We start from the raw sequence: 26,853 nt of genomic DNA, 5'->3' as shown, positions 1-26,853 counted from the left end.
CGGCAGGTCTGCTCCACGCTGGGGCTGTGCCAGCTGCCTTTGAGGCGTGGGGAGGGAGAGCCTGTCGGGGACTAGTGGTGACAGATTAAACCTGAATTCACAGCCAGGTGCTGAAGTGGCCTCTTCCCGAGGTAAAGGCTTTTGTAGCTTTTCCAGTTAACTTTGAGCACTCCTGCCTCTCCCGCTCGCTCGGTTTAGCTGTGGCTTTCTTCTCCTTATCTGTCACTAGAGAGTAATTGCCCCTTTCATAAGGACCTTGCTTTAACCTTGAACAGCAGTTCCCCTGGCACCTGATGTGCATTATGAACTATATATACTGATGAAAGAGTGAGGTACAGTCCTAATGCCTTCCTTGATGTTTTCTTTTTAAATCTGTTTCAAGGAGCCCTTTCAGATGGGACATGAAAGCTCTCCCATTATTATAAAACTCCTTATGAAATAGTTTTGTTTGGAAAAAAAGACATATTTAGAATAGTAGGGTAAAAGCATAGTCTTATCAGGCTGAAGCTGCAATATCCAAGCTGTTTCCAGTTGCTCTTATCTGTCCTTTCATCTGGTTCTAAACATGAAATGGGCATTTCATTATTAAATGCATACAGAGCCTTTCATTCTGGGGGATACTCCTGCACACACTTCAATGGGGATTTTTGCAGTATGTGGTAACTTACAAGCAAAAGGTAGATGTTTTTATGACAATACTCTGACAGGGAGTGCTGCAGCAGGATTCTATACTGGAGAGGGAGAACTGTCAGGAAATGCTTGAGGAGACTCACCAAATCACAGTATGAGTGAGGTTGGAAGGGACTGCAGCGGGGTATCTGGTCCAACGCTGCTGAAGCAGGGTCAGCCCAGAGCACATGGCACAGGATTGTGTCCAGACGGTTCTTGAGTATCTCCAGTGAGGGAAACTCCACATTGTCCCTGTGTAGTCTGTTCCAGTGCTCAAAACAGTAAAGCTGTTCTTCCTCATACTCAGGTGGAACTTCTGTGCATCATTTTCTGCCAATTGCCTCTTGTCCTGTTGCTTGGCACCACTGAGCAAAGTCTGATCCATCTTCTTGACACCTTCCCTGCAGACACTGCAGGGAATTGATGAGGTTCCCTCTCAGTTTGAGGCTGAGCAGGCTCAGCTCCCTCAGCCTTTCCTCAGAAGAGACTCTCCAGACCTTTAATAATCTTTGTCACGCTCTGCTGGACCCACTCCAGGAGCTCTCTGTCTCTCTTGTCCTGAGGAGCCCAGAACTGGACAAACATTGCAGATGTGCCTCACCAGGGCTGAGCAGAGGGCAGGATCACCTCCCTGACCTGCTGTCACTGCTCCTCCTAACACACCCCACGACTCCATTGACCTTCCCAGCCACAAAGACACACTGCTGGCCCATGGACACCTTGTGTCCACCAGGACCCCCAGGTCTTTCTCTGCAGAGCTGCCTTCCAGCAGGTCAGCCCCCAGCCTGTGCTGGGCCATGGGCTTGTTCCTCCCCAAGGTGCAGGACCCTGCATTTGCCCTTGCTGAATTTCAGAAGGTTCCTCTCTGCCCATCTCTCCAGCCTACTGAGGTCCTTCTGAAGGGCTGCACGGCTCCCTGGGGCACTGCCCACTCTCTCTGTGTTGGCAGGGAACTTGCTGAGGAGGCATCTGTTCCTTCATCCAAGTCACTGATAAACAGTTATCACAGGGCCCAGTACAGTACCCTGGGGGACACCACTGGGGACAGGTCTCCAACGGGACCCTGTGCCAGTGATCATGACCCTCTGGGATCTGGCACTCAGCCAGCTCTCAATCCACCCCACTGCCCACTCACCCAGCCCACAACTCCTGAGCTGGCCTACCAGGATGGCGTGAGACATGGTGTTGAAAGCCCTGCTGGAGTCAAGGTAGACAAAATCCATTGCTCTCCTCTCTGCCACCCAGGTGGTTGTTCCTTTGTAGAAGGCAGTCAGGTGGTCAAGCTCGATTTACCTTTAGTGAATCCATGCTGGCTGCTGATCACCACCTTGTCTTCCATGTGGATATATGGCCTACAATCACAGGAATAAAACTCAGTTGTTGTTCTGGAGCAGGTACCTTTTTGTGCTTGTATCCAATGGCAGACGTGAGCTGGCTGTGGCAGCTGTTGTATCTATCTGTGGATAAAACCAGAAATTCAGAATTGCTTTGTGAGTAGAAGGCATGGTGAAGGCTCCTAGGCTTTCTGCCACAGCTGGACTTGTAGGAAAAGAAATGGGTGCAGAAACTGAGCTTTATTCGGCTTACAAGAGGAAAGCTGCAGAACTGCCAGACATGCAGAAAAAGGAAAAGCAAGAAAAAGAGTAGATGTGTTGTTAAGGGTGATGAGAAATGCACATTCTCTAGCAAGACTAAGATAGGAACAGGAGTAGATTTGCCAAGCTAAGGGAAAATCTTATTTTTGAAAAATTAAGGGAAAAAAATCCTTTAATGAGTTTTGATGGGAAAATTGACAAGAATCAGGAACAGTAGCAGTTAAATGGCCAAGCTATGCAAGATGTTCACAAATCTTCAAGATGAACTCAACAGTGATTAAGGGGAATAAAAGCTTGAGAAAAAATGCTGGAGAGTACTTGAACTTGTTTTTAGCTCACTAATATCTGTGATCCTTGCTGATGGTGTTGGTACAAGCATAAACTGGGCAGATGTGAGCCCAGTGATCACTTCCCTTCCTATAGAGTCAAGGCCAGGATGAGAGGTCCCAGTGAGGAGTAGGATGTGTTAGTTCTGCCCCAGCTTTGCACTGGTGCAGTTGTTTGATGGGGCATGGGTACAGTAAACTTTCTTCTGCCCAGGATATAACACATGGATTCTCCTGTCCATCTCCCACAGCCTGCATGACGTATGTAGAACTTCTGGGAAGGAAGGGAGTGTGCAAGCAAAGAAAATTGATGGGGTAGCTCAGAGACATAATGGGAAAGCACTTTGAGTAGTGCTCCTGTGTGCAAAGACAGAACACAAAGACATCAAGAAGAGAAAGTAAAATGCAATGAATAAATTTAAAGAGAAATGCATTGAGACACAAGTGGTGGCTTGGAGAATCAGATTGTACAGGTAGGAGTAGTGCAAAGCAACAGAAATTACTAGAGAAGCACAGAGCAGTGCCATGTGCTCAGGGAAAGCAGCACTGCTGCCATCACCACAGGGGGCAGGGATGCAGAGATGGACATGTGGGGTTCAGGGACTTCCTCTGCCTGGTGTGAGAGAAGGGAAACTTGCAGGAAGCCGAGTGAAAATCGAATGACAGTGTGATTCTTGTGTGGTAAGAACAGAATAAGTGGCATACAGGGTGTTTTGGAATTCCAGCATGCTGGGATTACAGGTCATAACAAAAATACAGCAGTGCTTAACACACACGAAAGCAGAAACCTACCTATATTAAACTGTGGCCAAATTGTTTTGGTAATACATAGCCTGATAAAACAGGTACTAATAATTCGTAGAGCAGTGAAAGCAGCATCCTGAATTCACTACTTTCTTTAGGCTGAAAGTTTCTTAAGGCTGAAAGTTCCTTTAGTCACCTCCCATGTGATGCAATAGCTGTACTTGATTAGCAAAAAGTAAATGTGGAGGGAAGGAAGCAGCACAGGAAAACAGATACAGCCCCTGCCTTCTGAGGGCACAGAGGTGAAGGCAGCAGCAGAGAATGGGGTTTTATGCAAGTTCTCCAGGGAACAGCAAGGCTTTCCCATGAAAAGCCTTCTTGACCCGAGGCCAAAGACTTTAACAAAGAAGAGACTTCTGCTCCTGATACTACCTTTTTTTCTTCTCTTTTCTTCCCTCAAGAAAAAGAGGGCTGGTGAGTGATCTAAGATTAAAGGTGCAGTGTTGCAATTTTGGGGCATTATGTCAGTTGTGAGAGATCAGACTGAGAATTAGGAAAAAAAAGTCAATTCAGAGGCATTACTAGAAACCCTGTTATTAGAAAACCCAGACATAATCTTTGATAAACCCATGAATATTTGCCAGGCAAAAGAAATTCCCCAGTGCATATGAAAGCTTAAGAGACAGCAGGCAGTGCTCTGAGCATGATAAAAAATTAAAACCATTACAAGAGAGAGACCTGGGGTAGTATGTCCTGCAGAGCTAAAACGCTGATCCCCAGGGAGCTGCAATGAGAGCCAAGCAGCAGCCCAGTTCTGGGGGAGAAAAAGAGGTAGAATCTGCCACAGATTGTGTAGTTTTGCTGCAGGTGTACAGCATGGGCCAGGAGAGGAGGGCTGGCAGGGAGGGCTCCTTGGCAGGGGGAGCTGATGCTGCTGCAGCAGGAGATCATCAGCCTGAAAGGAAAATTGGGCTCTTGTGGAGTTGGATGCTGTGTTCAAGCCAGTGTGAAGTTAGCAATACTGAAAGGGATTCACAGTCAGGAGACAGTAAACAAAGATGAAATTCAGGGTTAGAGCTGTACATTTATCCCTGCAGAGGGAAGATGGCAACAAGCACACACAACAAATGGGGAAAGTTACAGTTTGCTTGCTAGGTTAAAAGACTGTGTGTCATCCTCCTGAATCCATTTGTGGGGGAAGATTATTGCTGTATTCAGGAAGTCTGAGGAGCAAGGAGATTGCTTGGCAAAGTAACATAAAGCATCCAGGGGACTCAGTTTTTAGCTCTGATTCTGAGAAAAGGATCAATCTTAGCTAAACTGACCTTTTAATGGCCAATTTACAGGTACATACTTTTTACTGTCAGCTCTGGCACTGGCATTGCTGCCCAGCACTCCTTGGAGATACACACCCTGTGGATGATGCTGTGTCTGATACCAGTGTCCCAACCTTCCACTCCAGGCACTGGGATAGTCACAAAGGGAAGACAGATGCAAACAAGTCTGTGGCCAAATCCAAGCTCTGCCCACCTATTCCTACAGCTCTACCTGCTTGCTGTCAGAAATATAAGCCTCAGAAACACCCAGAGCCTCGCCCTGATTTGCTTCCAAGCTGGGCTGCAGCTCTGGGAAGGCTTCTTTCACAGTCTTTCTTACAGGGAAAATCTACCAGAAGCCCTAAGTGATGAGGGGTGGAGAGGACAGCAGCTGCCTTTCATTGTGGTGCTGTGCTGGCTGGATTGTGTCCAGGCAGTTTGTTAGCACTGCCTACAGGTACCACTATCCCTACCACTAGCAAATGTTCTCTGAAGCATTAATATGAGTTACTTAAATCTCTTCTGCTTTTTTATTTAGCCTGGTTTGAGTTGCCAAGCAGCTTATTACTCCTTGCACTAAACCCAGAGCAGCTGTACAAGTGACCCCAAGCCCATGCATCCAGCTCTGGGATGGCAGGCACCAGCCACTGGTGAGTTTGGATTTTGAAATGGTTTGTGAAACCCCCCATCATGTCCTGGTCACCAGTGGACTGCTCCTGCTGAGCCCAGCTGTGTGGCTGTGGCTGGGATCATCTCCAGCAAGCTCTGCATGGTCAAGCCCAGAGCTACATCGCTCTGGTGTGGGGGGAATTTTGCCTCTAGCTTCAGTCAGCATTTCCAAGTCCTGTTAAACCTGAATAACCACAATCCAGGACTTTGCTTCAAATAAATTGAGTGAAAATGAGGGTTCCCAAAGCTCTAGTGAAGTAAATTTGTCTCTTCAGCATACTGCTTATGCACCAGGATTTTTTTATCTTGAAGAAAGAAATAGATGTATGGATTGCAGTTGACAATGTTAGTGTCTACTCTTAATTTTTATACTTTCACACACTTACCACTGCAGATACTAAAAGCTTGTGTGAAGGGTGCATTTACAGCTATTTGCTCCCAAGACTCTCACAGGGAGGTTTCAGTATGCAAAATTCCCAACCCTCCCAATATACCAACAGCCAGTGACTGCCAGGTCACATCTGCATAAAAGTCACATTTGCTTTAAGTTAAACTTTGAAATCTTTAGTTAAACTAAAGTTAAACTTTGAAATCTATTTAATTACACTGGTGTAAAACCATTTGTGGATGCTTCTCTGTGCTTTAATTGAAATCTGATTTGCAGTGTTTTTTCTTTAGGAAAGCTGAATCTGTTTAAGAGTATCCACATGGGTTTGCAATTGGTTTCAATAAATAGAATTAAAACCAGGTTTTGCTTAAATTGCTGCAAGTTTTAATGCAAACAGGGCCTCTGCAAAACTGAAAACCCCCCAATTATTCTGGAGCATTTCTCTCCCCTGTGAGACTGAACGTTTTCCATTAGTTTTCATGAGCGCAGCGTGGAGGTTCTCCAGTATCCAACCTTTTCCTGAAACAAGCAGCCTACTTTGAGTTTAGCAGCCTCTCCCCTGCCCCTGACTGGCTCTTGAGCTTCCAATCAGGCACAGAGGAAACATTTAAACACGCAGCCCCCTTGCTTAGCCTCCCGGGCTCTGCTCAGAGCAGGAATCAGCCATGCAACTCAGCCCAGGTAAGGCCACACTTCACCATCCCCGTTGCAGCCATGTTACATTTAACAGGTTTTTCCCCTCTAAGTACCCTGATTTACTCTTTGTCCCCTCACTGCACAAAGAGAGGGGGAGGGTAAACACCTCCCGTGCCCCCGGAAGGCAAAGGAATTGGTGAGAGCAACTTGCACACAGCTGCAGCTTCACCTGGTACAGCTCCCAGCAGCAGCTTTCCTGGATGAGAGCTGAGGGCTGGGGTGGGAGAGGCTGGGGATGGGATATGAAAGCTGCCAGCTGCTGTTGAGCCAGCCCAGGTCCTTATCCCACCTCTGCACAAGGCTGCTGAGGATACTTTGGGCATGTGGCAGCTCCCCCGCTCACCCTGGGGTGCAGCTGGGTGCTTTTTCACCAGCACGGTGTAATGCCGGGCTGCCACCCACGGGTGAACAGATCCTTTGAAAATCCACGGGAGTGTGCACCTCCTAAAAACCTCCTCTCCTCCATTTCCACATGCTGTTAAATTGCCCTGATGCCTTAAGTGTAATCCTCTGGCTGTTCCCCGTGCCCATGAATTACTCAACATGGCATGCTGGATCCTTAGCTGCAGGACAGTTTTTCCAGTTGTTTGTTTTGAAAGCTCTTAAGAGCAATATGCTATCAGCTGAGGTTTCTAATTAACTCTGAATAGCTAGTCTGCTGCCACTCAAGTATAATTCTCATTAGCATCTCAGCTAACAAGCTTCAGTGTTTGCCCTCCTAATTAGCTTCTAGTTAGAAGTCTTTCCCTATCCTAAGATGTGCTGTTGTTAATTGCAGCTCCAATTGCTTTTACAGCAGAGTCCTGAGAGATTGCTAAAGCTCTGGTTTATATATCCTGGTAGAGATCAGTGTCTGGGATACTCACAGCTACAGGTCCTATATTCTCCTCTAGGTGTGTGTCTTTACCACAAGTTATGCAAAGAGAGGGGGGGGGACAGAGCCACAGCTTTTAAAATGAATGAGGAAGTATTTTGTCTTTCAAACAGCTGGTAGAACTCGAAATTAGTCTGCTTAAAGCCAAGTACAACTTTCACAGCTAATGCTGCATAAATGGCTTTCCAAGGTAGTTTTCATACAATGGCTGCTTTTCTGTGCCGTGGGTTTCTGAGGGTTCCCGAGTGCCCCATTGCTGCTGATCTCCAAAGCCGGTGTCTTTGCCTGTTGCCCGCACACAGAACTTGTCAGCTTGGCTGTTCCTTCCGGGCTGCTGGCTCAGGATGGTATTTCTGTGGAATGCTCAGTTTAATGTATGCCTGCGAGCTGCATTAACCCCTTAGTCCCCAGGGCTTGGGAGCACGGGGGTGTCAGTGGGCTCAGAGCCCCCAGGGGCTGAGGGGTCCCACTGGAGCAGGCAGAGGAGAAAGGTGTGCTGAGTTTCACTGAGCACCTGAAGCTGTCCTTGTTCTGTGGAGGTAAATCGGTTCTGTGCCTTTTCAAGTCACACATTTTCTTCTCAAAGAGGGGGAAAATACTGCTCAGCTTGTGAAGACTTACTATGGGCTGTTCACTCCAGACGTGCCCAGGGCCCTCCTAAACTGAAACCCATTTTTTGCTGGTTTAACACATCCCCTGCATCCTGCTGCTCGGTGTAGGATAAGAAGAGGCCTGTGCTGAAACCAAATACTGAATTTTATCATGGGGTGCCTGGATCCTTCTACCTTGGTAACTCTTTCCTTCTCTTTTTTGAGATTGAGGGGAAAGGTTTTGATGTTACCAAGATGAAGTTAAGAAGGTTAAGGCGAGTCTTTATTTGTCTTGACAGAATGACTGTAATCCTGTGAAGCTTTCTCGTGCTTCAGGAGGTTCTAGAGGACCCTTGCATGAAAGTGGAGTCCCCCTGAAGCAACGTGCAGGTGTAAGGATGTGCCCCATCAGCCCAATTATAGTATCCAATTATATTCTAGAAAGAGAGAAACTCTGGTAATGAATATGCTTATGGTTCATAACTCATTAAAATTTTAATTTAAGTATGGCCTACCCACACTAATAGCAATAGATTTAATTAGTCATAGGTCTTTCAAATCTGCTTTAGAAAAACATGTAATGCTTCAGATGGACCTGAGGTAGCTGGGCAAGTTGAAAGGGTGAGAGCGTATTTACACAATGTTGCATGTCTGGTGCCGGTCATATCGAGTCTAATATTTTGGTGCCAAATGATTCATTATAATTTTTTTAGCTGTAAAAAGAAAATCAGAATTTAAAACACAGTCCTTGATGAGAAGCTGACTTTCTTGATTTGACTTCCTATATCCAATTAATGTGTTTGAAAGTGGGAGTAACGATGGTGAACAAATCTCACTGTTTGAATCTATTTTAGTTATGTATCAAAGAGGCATATTTAAATGAGCTGCTTAACCTCTGTTATCTGCAAAACTGGATTCCGAATCACAAATATGTCATTTACTGTGCTGTACTTTAGTTACAGATGGCACCATAAATTGAACCACATGATATGATAAAACTTTTTTTAGAAGCTTTAAAGTAAAATTTGAGTTTGGGTTTAGGGAAAGAAAAGAAATATTTCCAAAGAGGGATCTGTAGAGTAAGTAATAAATACAGATTATGACAAGGGATTGTTCAAAGGTAGCAGAAAGAAAAATTCAGAACAAAGGGTTATTTTGGTAAAGCAGAGAAAGGCATTGAAGCACTTAAGCGAAAATTTATAGCTATACAATCAATGTCCAGCTATGGAGGGGCTTTACTTTCAGGGGAAAAAACTCCAAACCAATCAAAAGAACCCTTTCAGATCAAAATTGTGCAGATGCTACCACCATGTTAGTGTGGGCTGTCAGACATGAATTTGTATGTCCTGCATATTTTATCCATTTATGATAATAAAGTAATTCCTTCTTCTAATGTCCACTTTGTGAGGAATTTGATGCTCTTAATTTCTGGGGGAAAAACCACCAAAGACCACCAGAGTCTGGGCTGCAACAGCTACTGCTCCTGCAAACTGCTGAACAGATAAAGCCAAGAGTGGAGGGCATCTCATGATCTCTATCCTCTTTTATATGGTCTGCCCTATTTTTGTTATCAAACCAGTTTATGCAATGCTGGCTTATTGCCAGATTTGTCACATAAAGTGTTTTTCTTGATGTGATTATAAGCTAAATTGGTGTCATGATCTTTTTTCTTAAGGCAAGCAATAAATTAAATTGTGGGATAGAAAAACGGTGACAAAGTACCATTTATGCTGACAGCATAGAAAGAATAATGTTGAAACCACTCATAAACACGCTGATTGAGAATTCCTTCTACCTTGACTCCATTTGGTTCAGAAAATGTTTGTGAAGTTTTTTGTGTCTGGAAATGGAAAGGATCTTACAATCCCAATAGTTCTTTTTTCTGGCAGGGCTGTGATCCAGGCTGTTTCTTGCAGCAGAACAGCCTTTCTGCACAGATCGTTAGAGAGGGCATCCCCTTAATTATTTATACTACACATACCAGGTGTGCTGATTATGAAATTTCCCTTGAGGCTCCAGAAGGAAGTGAAATCCTAGTAAATGCATGAGATAGTGGAACAATGCTAGAATCTCCTGGATGAAAATCAGTCATCCATGTCAGTGATCCTCCTTACAGTGGTTTTTAGGAAGCATTACAAAAGCTAATCTTCTTAGGATAGTCATCCAAGCTATCCTGGAGGTGTGAAAAAACTGCCCTTCCAGGGAGCTTCAGCTCTCTTGTGGGAAACAAAAGAAAAAGAGGCTAAAGGAATACATTTCTTGTCTCAGGGAGGCATGGAGGTGGCAGTGTTGATGTTGACTGTGTTTGTGATTGGTATCATTGCACAATGATGACTGATACATGGTCATGAAACTGTCTGGAAAAATCTCCATCGAAATTCTGGCTGAGAAAATATGAGGACTCTGTTTTGGAAATATGGGCTGCCCTTGCCTTGCCAAGGGGAGCAATTTAATTTGGAGGGGAGACTGGTATTTGTTTGAGACGCTTGTTATCCAGAGAGATCAGTGAAGTCCAAGGGAAGAATGGGATTTTCTGCAGAGGTAAATGGAGAAATACCAAAGATACTGAACTGAGAAAAGGAGAAAGACCTTGATGTGAGAGACAACAGGAAAAGCAATGCAGGGATGTGAAACAACATAAAATTGTTCTATGATTCTGTGATTTAATGTAATGGGGAAAAGACAATGCCAATTTTAACCCAGAGCAATGTGCAATGACCATGACAAACTCAGTTCTCTTGTCTCTGTGCCAACAATACAGTTTTTAAGAGGTGGAATAGGTAAATATATGAATGATTATATGAATTTTACTGTTCAAAGGAGCAGCTAAAAGGGTAAGATACTTGCAGAGAACAGGCAGCTGGTGAGAAGACTTTATAACATGAACTCAAAGAAGCGTGTATCCTCTTCTATCAAAAGGTTTGAGGAGGACTCTGAAAAGCTGGTGTTCTTCAGTAGAAGAGCAGAATGATGTTAGGAGTGCAAAGACATCTTTCAGAAAGTGGAGGTTGTGTTTGAACAGAGAAAATAGAAAGGAGCATACAGGCAAGTTAAATAAGGCAAGTTAAACAAGGCAGGCAAATCAATTTTGAGGAGCAACTTACAAAACTCATAGAAACAATGAGAAAACCCCTTCAAACACATGAAGGGTAGGGAGCCTGTCCATCAGCAGGCTTGATAGGCAATTGCAGTGCAATAGGAGCACTCAAAGTACAGAGGGTTGTTACACCAAGGCTAAATAAATCTTTGCTTTGCTGTTCATTATAAAACATCTCAGGGAGCTCTCTTTTCTGGAGAATTTTGGTATCTGAAAGCATCTGAAAGTGTGTTTTAAACTGAAGTGTCAGCAGAACAGGTTTAGAACAATTGGATAAATGCGTAATACTATTGATAAAAATAGGTGGTAGCCATGGTAGCCACCCAAGAGTCCCAAATGTGGAGTTTCTAAATTAATGGTTTCCTTTGATATGAACTAAATAATTTATGTGGCAAGTAAAGGTGGCAAATGCAACTGATGTTTAAAGGGCTGGGTATACTTGTAAATCAAGCTTGCCTTGGTCAAATTTAGGGAAAATAAAATGAAGGCTTGTAAATATGACATTGACTCAATGTAAAAATGAATTTTGTAGAAGGAAGCTGTTACATATCTGTGTACTTTGAAGCCCAGCAGCCCTTGTGCAGAGGTGATTCAGCCCATAAGGCATAGCTGGACTTCCAAGGTCCCTTATCACTAGTCATCAAACCCCCTAAACAGTCAAGAAATAAAAGGGGGAATGTGTTCCTGTAGTTTTGAACTGGTAATGGTTCTAATTAGGTAAAGGTAAAATAGAGCGTGGGATTGAGTCATCCTTTTTCAAATTGCAGGACAACACCAGGTGGCAAGAATCTCTGTTGGTTTCTCTATTGCTAAATTATTTACTAAAGCTCTAGGAAAAAAAGGAGAATTGACAAACTCAGTAAGAAATTTTCAAGGTAGGTTAAAATTAAAACTGGCTGTGAATATTCTCCATTTTCTCACCTAATCTAGACATCTGAAACGTAATGCACAAAGGGAAAAGAACCGTACATGGGCATCCACAGAGATGTCACTATTCAGGAAAATATCTTGTTGTCATTGTGAGTAGTTCCTGGAAGGTATCAGCTCTATCCTTAGGAGTGATCAGGATGATAAATAGGATGTAAAACAGGTTAAAGAAGACCTAAAATAAAACAAAAAAGGTTTGTGTGTAAATCCACAATATGCCCAAATGTTGCACAGTGTAATAATTGTGTCTTGAATACAGGAGAAGGAGAAATAGGACATATGAAAGCTGCAAGGATGGTCATAGGCACAGAAGGGTTTCTCTGCCAAGAGATTTAAACACAGGTTGGAAAGGACCCCTGAGATCACCATGTCCAGACTCTACTCCTGCTGGCACCACAGCACACAGCTTTTTCATGTGTTTCATGTGTTTCTCAAATGCTGCCAGAGAACTGTCTGGTCCCTGAATGCATAAAGCTTGTTCAGCTCTGCCTACATGTCAGTAGACAGCTGTCCTACTCTTGTTACACCATCTATTGTGCATTCCCCCCTTGTTCAGCAGTGTCACTCATCCTGAAAACTGAGCTAGATTCTGAAACATTTTTTTTGGGTTGCATCTGAATTATCTATCATACCCACTGAAAAGCTGCCCAATTTTCCCTTCCCTGTCTCTTTATGTTTGTGAAAATCCTTTTTCATATTTATTTTGACATCAGGGAGGGGAATTTTTTTGAGTTTTGGCATCTGTGGGACATATGGGGAGAGGTAAGCATGTAAAGTGTCTGATGTCTCTGCTGTTTCCCATAGTCCTCATTAAAGGAAGGAAGGTACAGAGGAATTTTTTGCTCATACTGTTCAGAGAGATGGTTGAGATAATCATTGGGAGAGAAGAGTTCATGGTTGTTTCTGTTGCAGAATAATTGGGCTGACAAAATCCCCCATACAGCCATAGTTAAAGGAATTCTTCCCTTTTGTTATATCAGTTTTCCTTACTTTATCTGAGAAATAATTCCATACCATTAAACCCCCTTTTTTCCCATACTAAAAATCGAGTCTGTGCAATAATGACTCAGTCATAACAAAAGCAGTACCTCATTGTAGCCAGATACAATTTTAATTGAGGATGTCTGTTTTAAGTGGGCCAAAATTTGTTCTATAGTCCATGTAAGAAAAAAATCTTTCATTTTCATTGCTTGATGCATATTATTTTCTTGCTGTTAAAGTTATTGAAACATCACAAATCAGTGGGAGATGCCTTCAGTGATCCACATAACCATTTTACATCAATATTTCAATATTACAATATAATATATTACAATACATCCTAGAGACTGTTCTCTGGGAGTCAGGGGAACTGGGAAGGCTCTGGGCACTCTCTGACTGAGACTAGGACTGTCAGAAGAGAAAAGTTGAGGTGCTGCCCTGGTCTATGCAAAAGACATTTGCAAGTCTGATGCTGCTTCTTGTTTGAAGCACACAGGTTTATCTTGGTTAGTGCCCAGAAAAGGCATCCATTTGGATCAAATCAAATAATATTTAGAATTTTATGCATTTGTTTGGGAGGTCAGACCAGTCTCCTGATGAACCACCCTTTCTGTCAAGGGACATAGCTTAAATCTGAGTAGAAACCGTCTTCTTTTTAGCATTCACTGGGAGTTTCTGCTTCTTAGGGCTACTGAGTGCTGTACCAGCAATCTCATGTGGAGCATCTTTGGTGACTGACCTAGACAGAGTGTGAACTAGAGGGGATATTTTTTCAGATTTTGGCTGTATTTTGCAACCACAGAAGGGACAGTGTGGTGGAAACTCTGCAGTGAATGTCCATCTCGCTGGGATATCTGCCTGGCAGCTGGGCTGAGGGGTTTGAAGGTGGTGTAGGCTGGTGTGAAGGGTGGGCTGGTGAGTGCTGTGTGGGACTGTTGGATTTTCCTCATGTGATCTTTGCTTCCTTCCATGTTTTGGGAGAATGGCGGAGGCTGGTCTGAGAAAACAAACACTGCCAAATTGTGGGGGGTTAAATCAATGCTGAGCTCCAGTGCCAAGCAGGGAAATTCTCAACTGAGATGTGAGAGAGGAGGAAGGACACAACGAGAGCTTCCTTGGCTCTGAGTAAGGGGTGGAGGTGGTACCAGCCTTGGGTGGCAGCCCATGCTGGGGAAGTGACACAGTGGGCACAAAGGCTTTCCTCACAGCGGGGTTCAGAGGAAAGTGATGGTGTGTGCAGCAGGGTTTTCTGCAGTCTGGATTCTCTTTCTTTGTGGTGCAGAACACACACTGACAGAAAATACAGCAACTGCTGTGGCTATCAGACAAGCTCTGATCTGCACCTTGAGGTGCTGTGAGGAAAAAAAGCCCTGAGCTCAGATATCCCCTGTGGGGTGTGGATCCATCCTGTGAAATGCACATGGGAAATCCCTCTCAACAGGCAGAGGGTACAGCTCATTCAAGCTGAGCATATTTAGAGAGAGTTCTAGTTACAAAAGCACAACCTAACCCTGACTTAGGGCCAATAAAACTGCGCTCTGTATTGGCATGTGGTATAATTAATTTTTGGATATTTGATTAAATAATGTGATAGTGCAAAAAGAATTGGCTGGCATTGCTCTCCAAAAGACAAAAGCAATATTAAACTTTGTAATGCTCCCACACCACTTCAAATGCAGAAAAAACAGCTGCAGCAAGCCACTGGGGACACAACAGTGTGTTATGTTATTCTGTAGCCATCAGGTGTTTGGCTGGACGGACCATAAGCTGTGTCTGTGTCCTTATGCTCAGACTTAGCAAAATGCAGAATTCACTCTTCTTTTTCTTTAGCACGATTAAAAGAACAAAACAACAACACTTTAAAAAAGGAACTTAATCTCTGTGCAACTGTGTACTTTTTCCTAACACAAGTCTCCCCAACACTTTGTGATGCTCTAGATGCAGGATATCAAATTCTAGCAGCAGGTGTGTTCAGAGCTGTGGGGGTCCAGTGAGGAGGTTGTGTTCCTTGGCAGAGATTTTTTAATTATCACCTTGCTAAGGTGAGTGGGAAATTCTGTCTAATAATCATCAGGGTGGAATGACAGAGAATTTTACCTCTAGCTTTCTTAATCTGTGGGAGGAAGTTTAGGGCACTTGCTGTTCTTTTTTAATGCTGCTGGATAAACTAATGACTATGTCACTGAGATAAGTCTGAAATCTAAATCAAAGTTTTGTGTCAGATTTTATTTCTGAATGGGCCTGAAACAAATTCCAGAGATCTTGTACACATCTACTTAAAAAAATATCTTGCTAAATATCTAAAATGAATTGCAAATATTTCCATTTACTCAGCCTATTCATCTATCCCTATTTAGAGGGACACCTCCTCTGTTTTATCAAAAAGTGCTACTTCTCTACCTCATACCTCCTATTTTTAGGGCTAGTCTGTTTCTGTGAGATTAATTTTTTTTTCTCAAAATACTTATTTGCAACTTCCAAATAGTGCTGCTTGCCCTTCTCTTCTTTCAAATACAGATCTAAAGAATTGGAAGAAACAACAAATTTGAAGAAAATCAGGCTCACAGTATTTAAAAACGCACGCGTGGACTTGCTCTTTTAATTAAAGCCTTTTTCCTAACAATGAAATGTAGAGCTAGCTGATACTTTATTATGTTGGGTTGTGATAAAAACACACTGGCTAATAGCTACTCTGAGCTGTTAGCCAATGTGTTTTTAACAGCTACTCTAAAAATTTCTTTAAGAAATGCCTTTAGTTAAACTTTTGCAGCTAAGCTCTGAGGATGAAGAAGGAGCAAGAAGCTAACTAGGCACACAATTGTTGGGAAAACTTAGAAACTTTCTATAGTGTACTGTACTGCAGAGAGTTTCATGATCTGCTTAGCCAAGGAGCTAAGATTCTTTTTAACCTCAGCTTAAACAAATGCTTAAAATTCAAGGTAAAAGCACTTTGGTGGTGATAAGAGAGATTTTAGTTTGATATTTTAACCCTAAAGTAAGGTTGGCACTTCAAATGGTGGGAACAGATGTTGTTTGCAGGATCTGGTTCACTCCAAAGTCCTTCTCTTGGTGTCTGCTCAGACTCCTGGAGACCCTTTTTCCACCTGTGTCCCCATGCCAGCTCTCACGCTGCATCCCATGAGCAGCTCCCACACTCTGCAAGCTCCAAACCCAGCCAGGTGAGTCAAACCTGCCCCTGCTGCTCAGGTCTGAGCTCACAGCCTTGCACTTGCTGCTTAAGATACAAATGATTGGTGTGGTGGTTTTCATATAATAACTTAATGGTTTTAATACTCATCTCAGAAGTGGTCGAACTTGGGTTTGGGTCCTCCTTCTCCCAAGGGATATTCAAATCCACCTGTCCCTTCCCAGGCTGTAGGCAACCTCTCAGCCCTTCCTATTGAAGTTGTGCCACGGTGCAGGGAAGGATTCGCAGACCTGGAGAGGAGAAGCAAGTGGGGGCCTGACTGCTGCCTACCTAAAGGGAGGTGGGGAGCAGGTATCTGGCAGCGTTCCCAAGGCTGCTTACTATAAAATTTGCATTAAAACATCTCTGGATAAAAATCAAAACCAGCCCTGGAGGCAGAGTCCAAACCCAGTGCCTCTATCCATGGGGAGAGGTTGCAACCACCTTGCCCTGGCAGCTGGTGCTGTTTTGGTGCCACCCCAGCCACACCCTCATCCCCCAGCCACATCTTTAAATGGAACTGGGAGTGACTGCTCCTCACACCGACACCAGAGCCAGCTGAGGAGGGCTGGCTGTGCCCACGACTCCCCAGACCCAGGGGGCTTCACAGGCATCAGTGCTGAGAGGTTCAGCTTGGCCACAATGTTTGGATCTCAGCACGGAGGAAGGAAAACTTGAGGTACCCAAATACCTTCTTTTGGTGAAAAAGTTGGTTCCTGTGGACTGTTAGGTTGGAGGAGGGGAGAAGTCGTGGCTCATTTAGGTCTGCATTTTAGACTTGGAATTTCCTGTTGTGATACTCTTCAGGTCCCTGTGTGGCTTTGAGGACCTTGCCTGAAGTGAATTGAGGGTGTTTCATTGTGAGATGCGACCAAAGGACGTGCAAGGTTAACTTTAGCTCTGGAGTATCCAATTCTCTTTTGAAAATTACTTTTCACAGTCTAAATTTCACAGTCATTTAGAAGCTTTAGAAATTTCCCCCTTTGCTTGTCTCTGCCTTCTCCTTGTGTAAAATAGAGATTACAGTACCTTCAGGACTCACCATATGTTAAATAAAGATTTGTGATCCTCTGATGGACAGCAGGCTGAGCATTGAGTGTTAACTTGCTAATGGAAAAGTTGGGCAGATGAGAAAAGTTGGGAAAAATGAAACCTGCTGGTGTCCTGGGTGAAATTTGAATGACTTTTAAAGAGACATCTTTGGTTGGCAGTGGTGAGATGTGCAGATGAGAATGTCTGTCATATTCTTTAGGCTTCAAGTGAGTAGCTTTCAGCATACAGGAAAGAGTTTGTTGACGGCTCATGGGCTGATTCAGGTTAATTATGATGGGACTGGGGAAGGCCTTTGTTGGTGCAGTTTGAAAGGCTAGAGTTTGAAAACCAAACCCACCTCGTGAGACCTTTTCAAGATACCCCTGGAAGAGCACGGGTGACCCTTCTGGGCTGGTACGAGCTGTCTCCTCACTCCCCTCCCCACGAGGTGCCTTGTCCTGCCAAACTCTCTCTCCCCAGATGTGAAGTTCTGCTCTGGGTCAGTGATCTGCTGTGAGGAGTCCTGTGTTGACTTGAAGGCTCATGGAGGATCTTCTGTTCCGAGGACAGCAGGTACTGAAGCTTCTCTTCTGCACCATAAAGTTCTTAAAGTTGCAAAACGGTAAAAAAATGTGGGTTTGTGTGTTGAGCCTGTGCTTTCCTCCTGTTCCTCTGAAAAGCTGGGGAAGGGAATGGAGCCAAGTGGTTCAGGGCTGGAACTTCTGAGTGTGTAAAAGGTGCTGTGTTGTCTCCTCAGCCAGAGGAGGTCAAGTTGGGCACTGTTTCAGTCCCTTCACAGGCTGGAACCTCCTGGGCAGAGGAGCCCCTGATGTCACATCTGCTCTCTGTGATCACTGACCTGAGTTTTCACAGGGTTCAACTGGTCAGTGCTTTGTCCTGGAACCTTTTGATTCCTTCTGATGCACTGGCTCTGGGGGTGCTCTGTGGATGGTGCATTTCAGAGATTTTAGCCAATATGCCGGAGAGGTGTATTTTAAAATGTGCTTTTTTTCTTCATAGTTTTAAGAGTCCAGCAACTTTTTGTACCTCATGGCGGGACAAGTGTTCTTGCAGCTCCATATTGGACTTAATATTTCCCCAAGCTTTTACCTGCAGAATTCCCTGATGAGAATACTGCTTTAAAGACAGGCAAAGTAATTTCATTTTTCAGTGATCCTTATGTAACACTACAGAACACAGAAAAACAACTTGTGGAGTCCAAGCATGGTTTTGATTTTTAGTAGTCTTGGTTTTGTCCTGAGATGGTGCAGTCTGCAAGGAAATGCAATGCATTTCTGAGTTTTTGGAGGGCAAATACGATGCTCTTCCACTTTGTGAGGTTTAATGTGGCTGTAGAGACCTTTCCCTGGGCCTGGTCTTGCTTCAGCTGTTCTTCCTTCTCCTATTCCAAGACTTACATTGGAATAGTTACTGTTAGAAAGCAACCAGGTAAAATAATGTGAATATGTGTATATATATATATATAAGTATAAAGACTGTGTGTATTTATATGTGTGCATATAAATAAATAGCGACACAGATGCTGGCTCTGTCAAGTTCAAATGAAAACAAATTCACAAGATTTGCTTACAGTTTTACTGTGGTTTCATACTGAATTGAGCAATTGGGAATGAAAGAGGGTTGATTTTTTTACCATTTCTGAGTGCACTGCAATCATATTATGCTAATAATCTAAACCAAAGCTGATCTTGCTTTCTTGTATTGCAGCACGTTGAAAGTATTGAGAGGCATCTAAATTATCTTAAAAGTGAGAGTGGTTCCAGAAACTTTGACTGATTCCAGAAACTCACACTGACTGTAGTATTTTAAATGCTTAGATGGGAACTTGTATGTGATGCCTGCCTTAAGGAGTTCTCACTTGTAAGATAAAAACAACATAGGGAGGCAGAGTAGAATATAGCACAAAAATATTTCTAAAACATTTACAGTGATGAGATGTATAAAATACTCTCAAAATAATCCTTATAGTTGTGGTAACCAATATTCAGGGTTCTCTTCTGCTTTTACAGTAGAAGAGGCTTGAAAATGTGTATTTTTTTCAAAGCAAACACTAGTAAGTGTGTGATCCTGCTTTTGGGACCATGAATTTTATTACTGAGTGAAGTGTCTGGTTCTGCCATTCCAGGGGGTGTTTTCAGTTGCTTCAAAACAAAAAAAAAAGCTTTTTGGACCTTTCTTTAGGCTTTCATATCTGGATAAATGACTCCTTTAACCCTGCAAGGCACTGCAGAAAAAGTACATTAATTTTTTTCATCTGGGGGTCTGCCATGCCCCAGTGGTTATGGCTTTTACCCCGAGGCTGGAGGAAGCCTGGATGTCAATTGTTGTTATCTGATAGCTGTGTACAATACCCAGAGAGGCTCTGGGTGGATCAGAGGTCAGGAATGAAGCTACAGATCAGTCAATGGAAGAATTTGGCTATTGTGGAAGCAGGTTAAAGCAGGGATCAACACAAGCTACAGTGGCCTGGTAATTGGTGGCTGCTTGTGGTATTCTCCAGATTTCAGGCAGAGAAGATCAGAGAATTGTGCAGGAATATTTTGTGTAACATCAAACAGCTCTTGTCAGACTTGCTCCTTTGTTTTCAGGAAGGCAGAATGTTATTTTGGAAAACACTTATCGCCATTTTGTTAAGCTGGTTTTTACAGCCAGAAGAAATGGATGAAGGTTGGTCTTGTCTCATTTATAGAGAATGTCTGAAGCCCTTGTTTCTCACATGTGTGTTGGATTGTCCAGTCACTCCAGCTTGTGTTCAGTGGTCCTGCCAGATCAGCACTTCACTTAAGTTCTCCTTAATGGATTCGCAAAAAGTGATAAAACACTCCAGAAGAGGCCTCAAGGAATGATTAGTTTAATCTTCAATTAGTTCCTGCTGAGACTTGATGAGAAATCATTTGACAGAGTAGGCATGAGCTTTAATATAATCTGCCTGTCCAGTTATCATGAAGTGCAGTGTGCAGAGAGGAAAGAAGCTGCAAATGGAGAACACCATGACATGAGCATTGAATGTTTTAGACTGCTGCCTGTGATGCATTTTTGGTCTGCTTGAGTGGCTTCAGCCACTGGGATATTGCTACCAGGCATTAAAGTCAGTGTGGGGAATATTTTCATCTGTATGGCTGGTGAGATGCTGACAAGAGGCAGTTGTGTTTTTTCTGCCCGTGCTTGGCAAGGTTTGTGGATCAGGCTGTTGAGCTCTTTTAAAACCACAGCAAAAGAGGAGCTAAATCCAGTCCAAGTAGTTTTTACAATAAGGGGAGTGAGGTGGGGGGAGAAGAGGGCTGACTTTTTAAGTCCTTTGGAGTTGGCCAATTGCCTCTAATAGGAGTTGCACAAGAGTGCCTCCCCTGAGAAACACTGTGTCCTGTTTGCACAGAGAATGGAAAACACTGGCCACTAAAAGAGAATGAGACACTGTGCTGTGAACTGGTTTGATTTGCTGTAAATTGTTTAGTCTTGTTTCTCTGCAATCAGATGGCGGTTCCTTGTTTCTTTGTTTAGGTCCCTTGTCCTACAGTCATGAAATCTGTGTTTTGTAACAAAAAAATCCAAACTTTCTGAGCACTTGAAGACTTGTTAAGAACATGGGGATCCTTCTGGCTATACAGAAATCTGTCAGCTGAATGATCAGGGATGAAATAAAATTAGAATTCCCTGGTGCCATTCACATCTGCCATGGACTCCCTTCAGACAACTTGTCTGTACTTGCATCTTCACGGTGAGTGTCTCCTGCATCTGTGTGTTTTTAGGTTCCATGCACTTCAGGTCTGCACTTCCCCCTTAAACATCCCAGTTAGGTTTCTTATTTAAGCTCTATATACCTGGTCCCCTATGAAGCCCAGCTGCAAATAGGTTCAGCTCTTCAGTACCGAAAATCCGGTCCATAGCTCTTCAGTTTTGTTACTCTTCAGAAAAATCTTTACTGACTTACTGGAGGCAGCTTTTCTGCCAAAAAGAAGTAATTTGAGTGCTTGCTAATCTGCTACAGGTGAACTGAGGCCAGTTAATCCATAATTTAAATTAATCTTTTTGATTGCACTTGCATGATTGACTCAGCTGAGAAATGGATGATGGCAGATACACTCCTTTTGGTGTAGTCTTAGCTTTGCTTGCATCCAGATGTGCATCAGGGGAAGTTCAGATTGGACATTAGAAAAGGGATTCTTCACTGAGAGGGTGGTCAGTCACTGAACAGGCTCCCAGAAAAGTGGTCATGGCACTAAGCCTGACTGAGTTCATAGAGTGTCTGGACGATGCTCTTGGCTATATGGCTCAGTTTTTGGTAGTCCTCTGAATAGCAGGGAGTTGAAAATCCTGATGGGCCCTTCCCCAGTCGAGACAGTCTATAATTCTGTGAATAACCACACTGCAGTGGGTATTTCTAGCCAAGCAAATGATGCTGTTTTCCCTGCACAGACCTATACTTGGGGCACATCCTCTGGGCTACAACACTGAATGTCACCTTAAAAGAAAAGCACCCAACAAGATTTTAAAACCACTGGTGGTACTGGACAGCTGGTCTTGAACCTGGAGAAGTTTGCATCCAAATGTAGTTTGTGGGTGTGCATTAGTTCAGGAGAACTTACTAAAGGAGGCAGATGGGCTCCTGTGCCAGCTGGGAAATGTGTCCTTGGGCTGATGGGTTTGCACTGCAGCCAAGAGAGGATGCGAGGACACACTCCTTGGTTTAGATTTAGTCAGAACAGTGGAAGATAATGCCTGGATCAGAGGGGCATGCTAAGGCTGGAATATAAACTGAACCCTGGTGGGTGGAAAGTGATTGGAGCAGAAGAGTGTGTGATAAATAGCATAGAGCCAATGTGAGGGGAAAACAGCTGGAGGAAGCCAGGAGTCAATGAGGAACATAACAGCACTTGCAGTCCAGGCTTACAGTGAAGGCAGCGAGGGGAGATGTTGGGTCCTGAGACAGAAGGCTGGCTGGAGGGGCACACTTGGATGTGAGAGGGGTAGATGACCCCTCCTGGCTGTCCCTGGGATGACCAGGGAACAAGACTCTTTTAACCAAGAGGGATTGATGCCTTAAGTTTTAGCTTTCGTATTTTCCAGATTCTGTACTGTATTACAATGTAACTTCGAAAACATATATAAACACATATAAAGTGTTAGCAAGTTGTCCTCACAGTTTATTTAGACTAAACAATCCTTTTCCAGCCCAAGAACCAAGGACACCATTGCAACTTCAGGCACAAAAAGTATAAACAACAGTGAATTGAGGAGAGCAGTCTGGGAGGATGGGACTTCATAACCTGAAGCTGTAACTGGACAATTAACCCCTGTATGTAAATGCACCAAAACTTTTATAAAAGTGTGGAAACGTGTAACCCATGGTCCATCTTGGCTGTAGCCTCGGCCAGGCTCTTGTACTGCCCAAGCTGTATCCTTTGAGGGCTTTTTTAATAAATTCCCAATTTATTCCTTTAACACTGTCTAGACTCCGTTCTAGGTAGACTCTCCAGGCATCAGGATCACAGGACCCCAAATACTGCAAACCTCTGTGTTAAAAGAGGCAAAGTTACACATGCATATTGCAATAAACCTTTCAGGTTTAGATGGGTCCTGCCTATTCTCCTGCCTATCACAAGATCTGAGAGTTGATGCTTAAGTTCCCAATCCTGTGTTTGTCTGGAGATGCTGCCCAGTGTCGTAGTAGCTGAATTTGTGGATCATCTGCACAGAGGCAGAAGTCATCCTTTTGGGGCAAGGATTTGCAAACACAGACCACATAGAACTTCATGGACCCCATCAGTAGCTCTCAGGGGAACTTCACTCCCCTGAAACACTTTGAGCATTGAGAATAAAGTGTAAGTTCGCTTGGGACATGGATATGCTTCCAATGTAAGGACATGGATGCTGTGGGATGGATGATGTTGCCGTCAGCCCATCCCAGAAATGGTGTCTGCCTGTTTTTATGGTCTCAACTTCCACTAGCAGCCACTGAAATAGATATGCTTATTTTCTGTCACAGCATGAGGGTGCTGGTGAATTTGGTTTTACTCACCTTTATGGCAGCTCTCAGATGAGGCAGGCTTTTAAGAATACTTTTAAGAGTACTGTCTGAATTTCATAGGTTGCAACACTTTTCTTGAATTCCCATTCCTGAGGCTGCCTTGCAGTAGTAATACCCAAAACACCATTTACATTTTAGTATTTAAATCTTTTATGAACTGATATGAAAATCTCCAGCGCCCTAAATATTTTATCTGAAATATTTTTTTAAAAATCTTTAAGTTTTCCTCTGAGGGGCTCCAGAGCTGACTGAACCCTTGTTAGGGGAAAGGGCCGCAACTGGGGGTAGCCTTGGGTCCCTAAGCAGAGATGCAAGATAGGCAGGAGCTTTTTTGCCTTTCTCCATTTAGCAGACATCTTTGGATTTTAATGCATTTTATTTTGAAGACGTGTGGGTGATTAACGCGCAGAGCAGCAGGAGCTAATCCCATGGCCGTGCCCCCAGCCGGTGCGAGGTTCTGCCCGCGGCTGGCCTGCAGGGTGCCCCGGGCAGGGATGACAAGGGGCTGCTCCGGCCTTCCCACGTCCTCTGCCAGCCTTGGCGGGGAGGCAGGGGCAGGCGGTGCGGGGATGCAAACAGCTGTGCCGTGGATGCAGCAGCCTGCCAAGCCAGTAGCAGGCTCTGAGCAGCGAGGCCGGGCTTCTGGCAGCGAATTGCCAGCAACTTGCGCTGCAGTTCCTCAGAGGCTGCTGGAAAAGGGCCCACACCGCTGTTCCCTGTGGAGGAGCAGCGGGCTGGAAGGCACTCGGCCAGCGCAGCTCGGGTGCCGGCTCCAGCAGCGCGGCACAGAGCCCCGGCAGCAGCCCCGGCAGCTCGCTCGGGATCCGCATGGATAACCCCTCTGGCCATGTTCTGAACGCCACCGCCTCTCCCTCTGCAGTCAGCGAGGGCTGACACAGGCGATGCGCACGGCGGTGCCCGAGCAGAGCCGCTCATCTGTCCTGCCGTGACACGGCTTCTCCCTCCTGCCCTGCTGAGTCACGGCACCGGCACACGGGGATTATTGCTCTTCTTTTGCCATACATCTCAAATCCAAACTGGATTAATTCACGGTTTATGTCTAAAGGGAAGCATTTAGGACAGGTTCTCGGGGGAATTTGCTTCTGGAAGAGCAATGTTTGCACAGCGTTGTAGGAGCAGTTTTTGATGAATCAGACACTTTTCAGCATGTAACTTGCTCAAATGTGCTAAAAACCAAACAGGGCAGGGGGAGTTATTGACTAACCCCCGTAAGTAAGCAGGGCCAAAATAATTTCTTTCAAGTGGGATTTGGGAAACTATTCAATGGGAACTGAGCGATTTTCATTGTAATACGATTTATTGCTTGCTTGCCAGAAAAGGAGTATGTCTGATACTACGTACTGCAGAGTTGTTCCATATGCTAAGGACCTTCAAATTATTTCTTAAGAGTAAGGAAATCCAGGAAATTCTCTGTTTGTTATAAACTGGGAGTATGACACATGTAGAATTGATGTGCTTTGCTTTCAATATTATATAACTAAATTTTTAATAATATGGCCTGTCTTTTCCTGTATGCTTGAACATTTAGGAGCATGTGTGACTCAAAGTCCATCTAGTTTGGCATCCTGCCTGCATAATATTGTAAGTGCCAGACGTTTGGGCAGTGATTACTTGTACCTTCTGGACATAAGGGAATTTTTTTTCCCTCTCCAATATGCTAAACTAAGGTCTGCAGCACAAGTGTCTGTGATTCTGCTAAACTTAAAATAATAAAGTAATTTAAAAAATATCTCAGCATTGTAATTTTTAATCTAATTACTATGAACATATCAATCTGTACCTGGTTTCTCCAAACAGTGAGTTCTCTGGGTTCCCTGCAGTCCATGAGCTCCTTCTTCTAAAGCCCCATGTAATTCCAGTTCTCCCCCTTGCCTGCGAATACTTCCTGATCTGACCACAAAAACTGCTGAAGCCTCATTTCCCAGCTTGTCTGCATTCACCTCGCTGTCTCTCGCCATCCTCTCTCCAACTGAATGTCGGTGCAAAGCTGGCTTCCATGGTTACTACTAAAATAGGCAAAGGAGATATTTTTGGTCAGAATCTGCCAGTTCAGCAAGATCAAAATGCTTTTGGGAAATGTTCTGAATACAGTGAAATTTAAGCAGGACGCTTCTTGCAAAATAAAATAAAAAACCTCTCCAGCTTCCTCTGGCTCACCTGCACCTTCCCAGAATACAGGGCTCCTCCTGGTCTGTCCAGTGCCCTGCTCCACCATCAGGGAGACCTGTCACTCAGACAGCCCTGTGGCAGGGTGTTTGTGTGGAAACATTCATTTTTTCTTGTCTTTGTTCTAAGTGTTTTGTCATACCAAAATCTTATCTGCCCCATGTCAGCCAGGATGCCTTCCCTTCAGCCAGCCTCCTCCACAGCGCCCATTTCTGTTGGCAGAATTCTGGGCAGGTGTTATACATTTTAGATGTACATAAAAACTATCCAACCATGCAATGGCCTTTGCTCAGTGATGTGTTGCTGTCACTTGTCCCTTCTGGTCCCTCCTGTATGTATCTCGAGACACCTACTGTTTTTCCTCAGCCTGAATAATTTTTTTTTGTTCTGTATTTGTAAAAGACCCTCCTGGTTTTGATAGCTCTGGGTTTCCTTTGCAAATGCTGCTGTGCTGTTAAAATTCCCTCACAGGCAGTAGGGTGGCATGAGCTGTGTCTGTGTGCAGCTCCACAACACTGACCTGATGGCTCTGTGCTCACAGCCCTGTGGTTTCCTGTTGCTTCTGAGCCTTTACAAACCCCCATGACCCCATCACCCAAGGAGGCTGGCAGTCTGAACAGTGCAAAGACCTCACTGGAGTTCCTAAGCCAGGCACCACTGCCTGCAAGATGCTTCCCTACCTCTGCCTGAGCTCCTTTCCAGAACTCTTCTGAGCACTGCAGCTTCATTGTTGGTTTAATGGAGGAGAAAAAAGGGCAGCTTCTCCTCCTGATCACCTGTCCCAGCCTGTCTTCTCTGGCCAAGATGTTCAGAAGTACTAGAAGAATACTTCCTCTCCCACAGAGTATTTCACAGAGTATTTCTTGCCTCACAGAGGATGAGGATGTCAGTATCACCTGAGGACCCTGTGTTGGAAGTGAACTACAAAGATCCACCCCAGCACATGGATGTCCTTCCAGTCTGCCAGGGCACTGCTGACTCATACTCAACCTTCCATTGACCAGGACACCCAAGTCCTTTTTCACAGTTGCTGCTCTCCAGTGTCTTGTTCCCCAGCCTGTCTGTACTAGCATTGCATTTAATCATCTTTGCAAATTGCAGTAGGCAGCAGTCAGAGATACTAAACCCTTAATTCTCTGTAAGACTTTAGCAAGTGGGCCTTCTAGCCCAGTGGATAGGGAGGTGTGGGGCAGGAGTATCCCCTCACAATCCAAACTCCAAATGATTTTAGACAAACACATACACAGCACTGCACCCTTTTAAGCAGAGTTATCAAGGTGTGTCTGCACTGAAATTCCCAGAGAATGAACACATGCTCTGCAGTCACTATCCAGTTCCAAGATTTGTTATTACCCACATGTATAAGCTCCTGGTGGGCTGGACCAGAGGATTGCAAGGAGCGGTGACCAGCCTGTGCTTTGGACAATCTCACTTTTAACAGCTTGCCCCAAACACAAAGGATCAAAGCAGTGTTGTTTGGTGTTTGTTTTTGTTTGGTTGGTTTTGGTTTTTTTGTTTTTGTTTTG

At 44.2% G+C, this 26,853-nt stretch overlaps 1 protein-coding gene across 1 annotated transcript in view; it reads left to right on the top strand.

Moving 5' to 3' along the window:
* The first annotated feature begins 6,321 nt into the window (after positions 1-6,321).
* The window catches only part of MSANTD1 (Myb/SANT DNA binding domain containing 1), a 45,358-nt gene continuing 24,826 nt past the window's right edge, over positions 6,322-26,853 (top strand). The window contains exons 1-2 of the mRNA XM_015625720.2: positions 6,322-6,388; positions 17,572-17,664. Of these exons, the coding sequence (XP_015481206.1) occupies positions 6,373-6,388; positions 17,572-17,664 (109 nt within the window). The 5' untranslated portion in view covers positions 6,322-6,372. The remainder of the gene's footprint in view (positions 6,389-17,571; positions 17,665-26,853) is intronic.

The sequence above is a fragment of the Parus major genome, chromosome 4 (assembly GCF_001522545.3).
Source record: "Parus major isolate Abel chromosome 4, Parus_major1.1, whole genome shotgun sequence".
NCBI classification, from domain to species: Eukaryota; Metazoa; Chordata; class Aves; order Passeriformes; family Paridae; genus Parus; species Parus major.
This window is presented reverse-complemented; position numbering and strand designations above follow the sequence as displayed.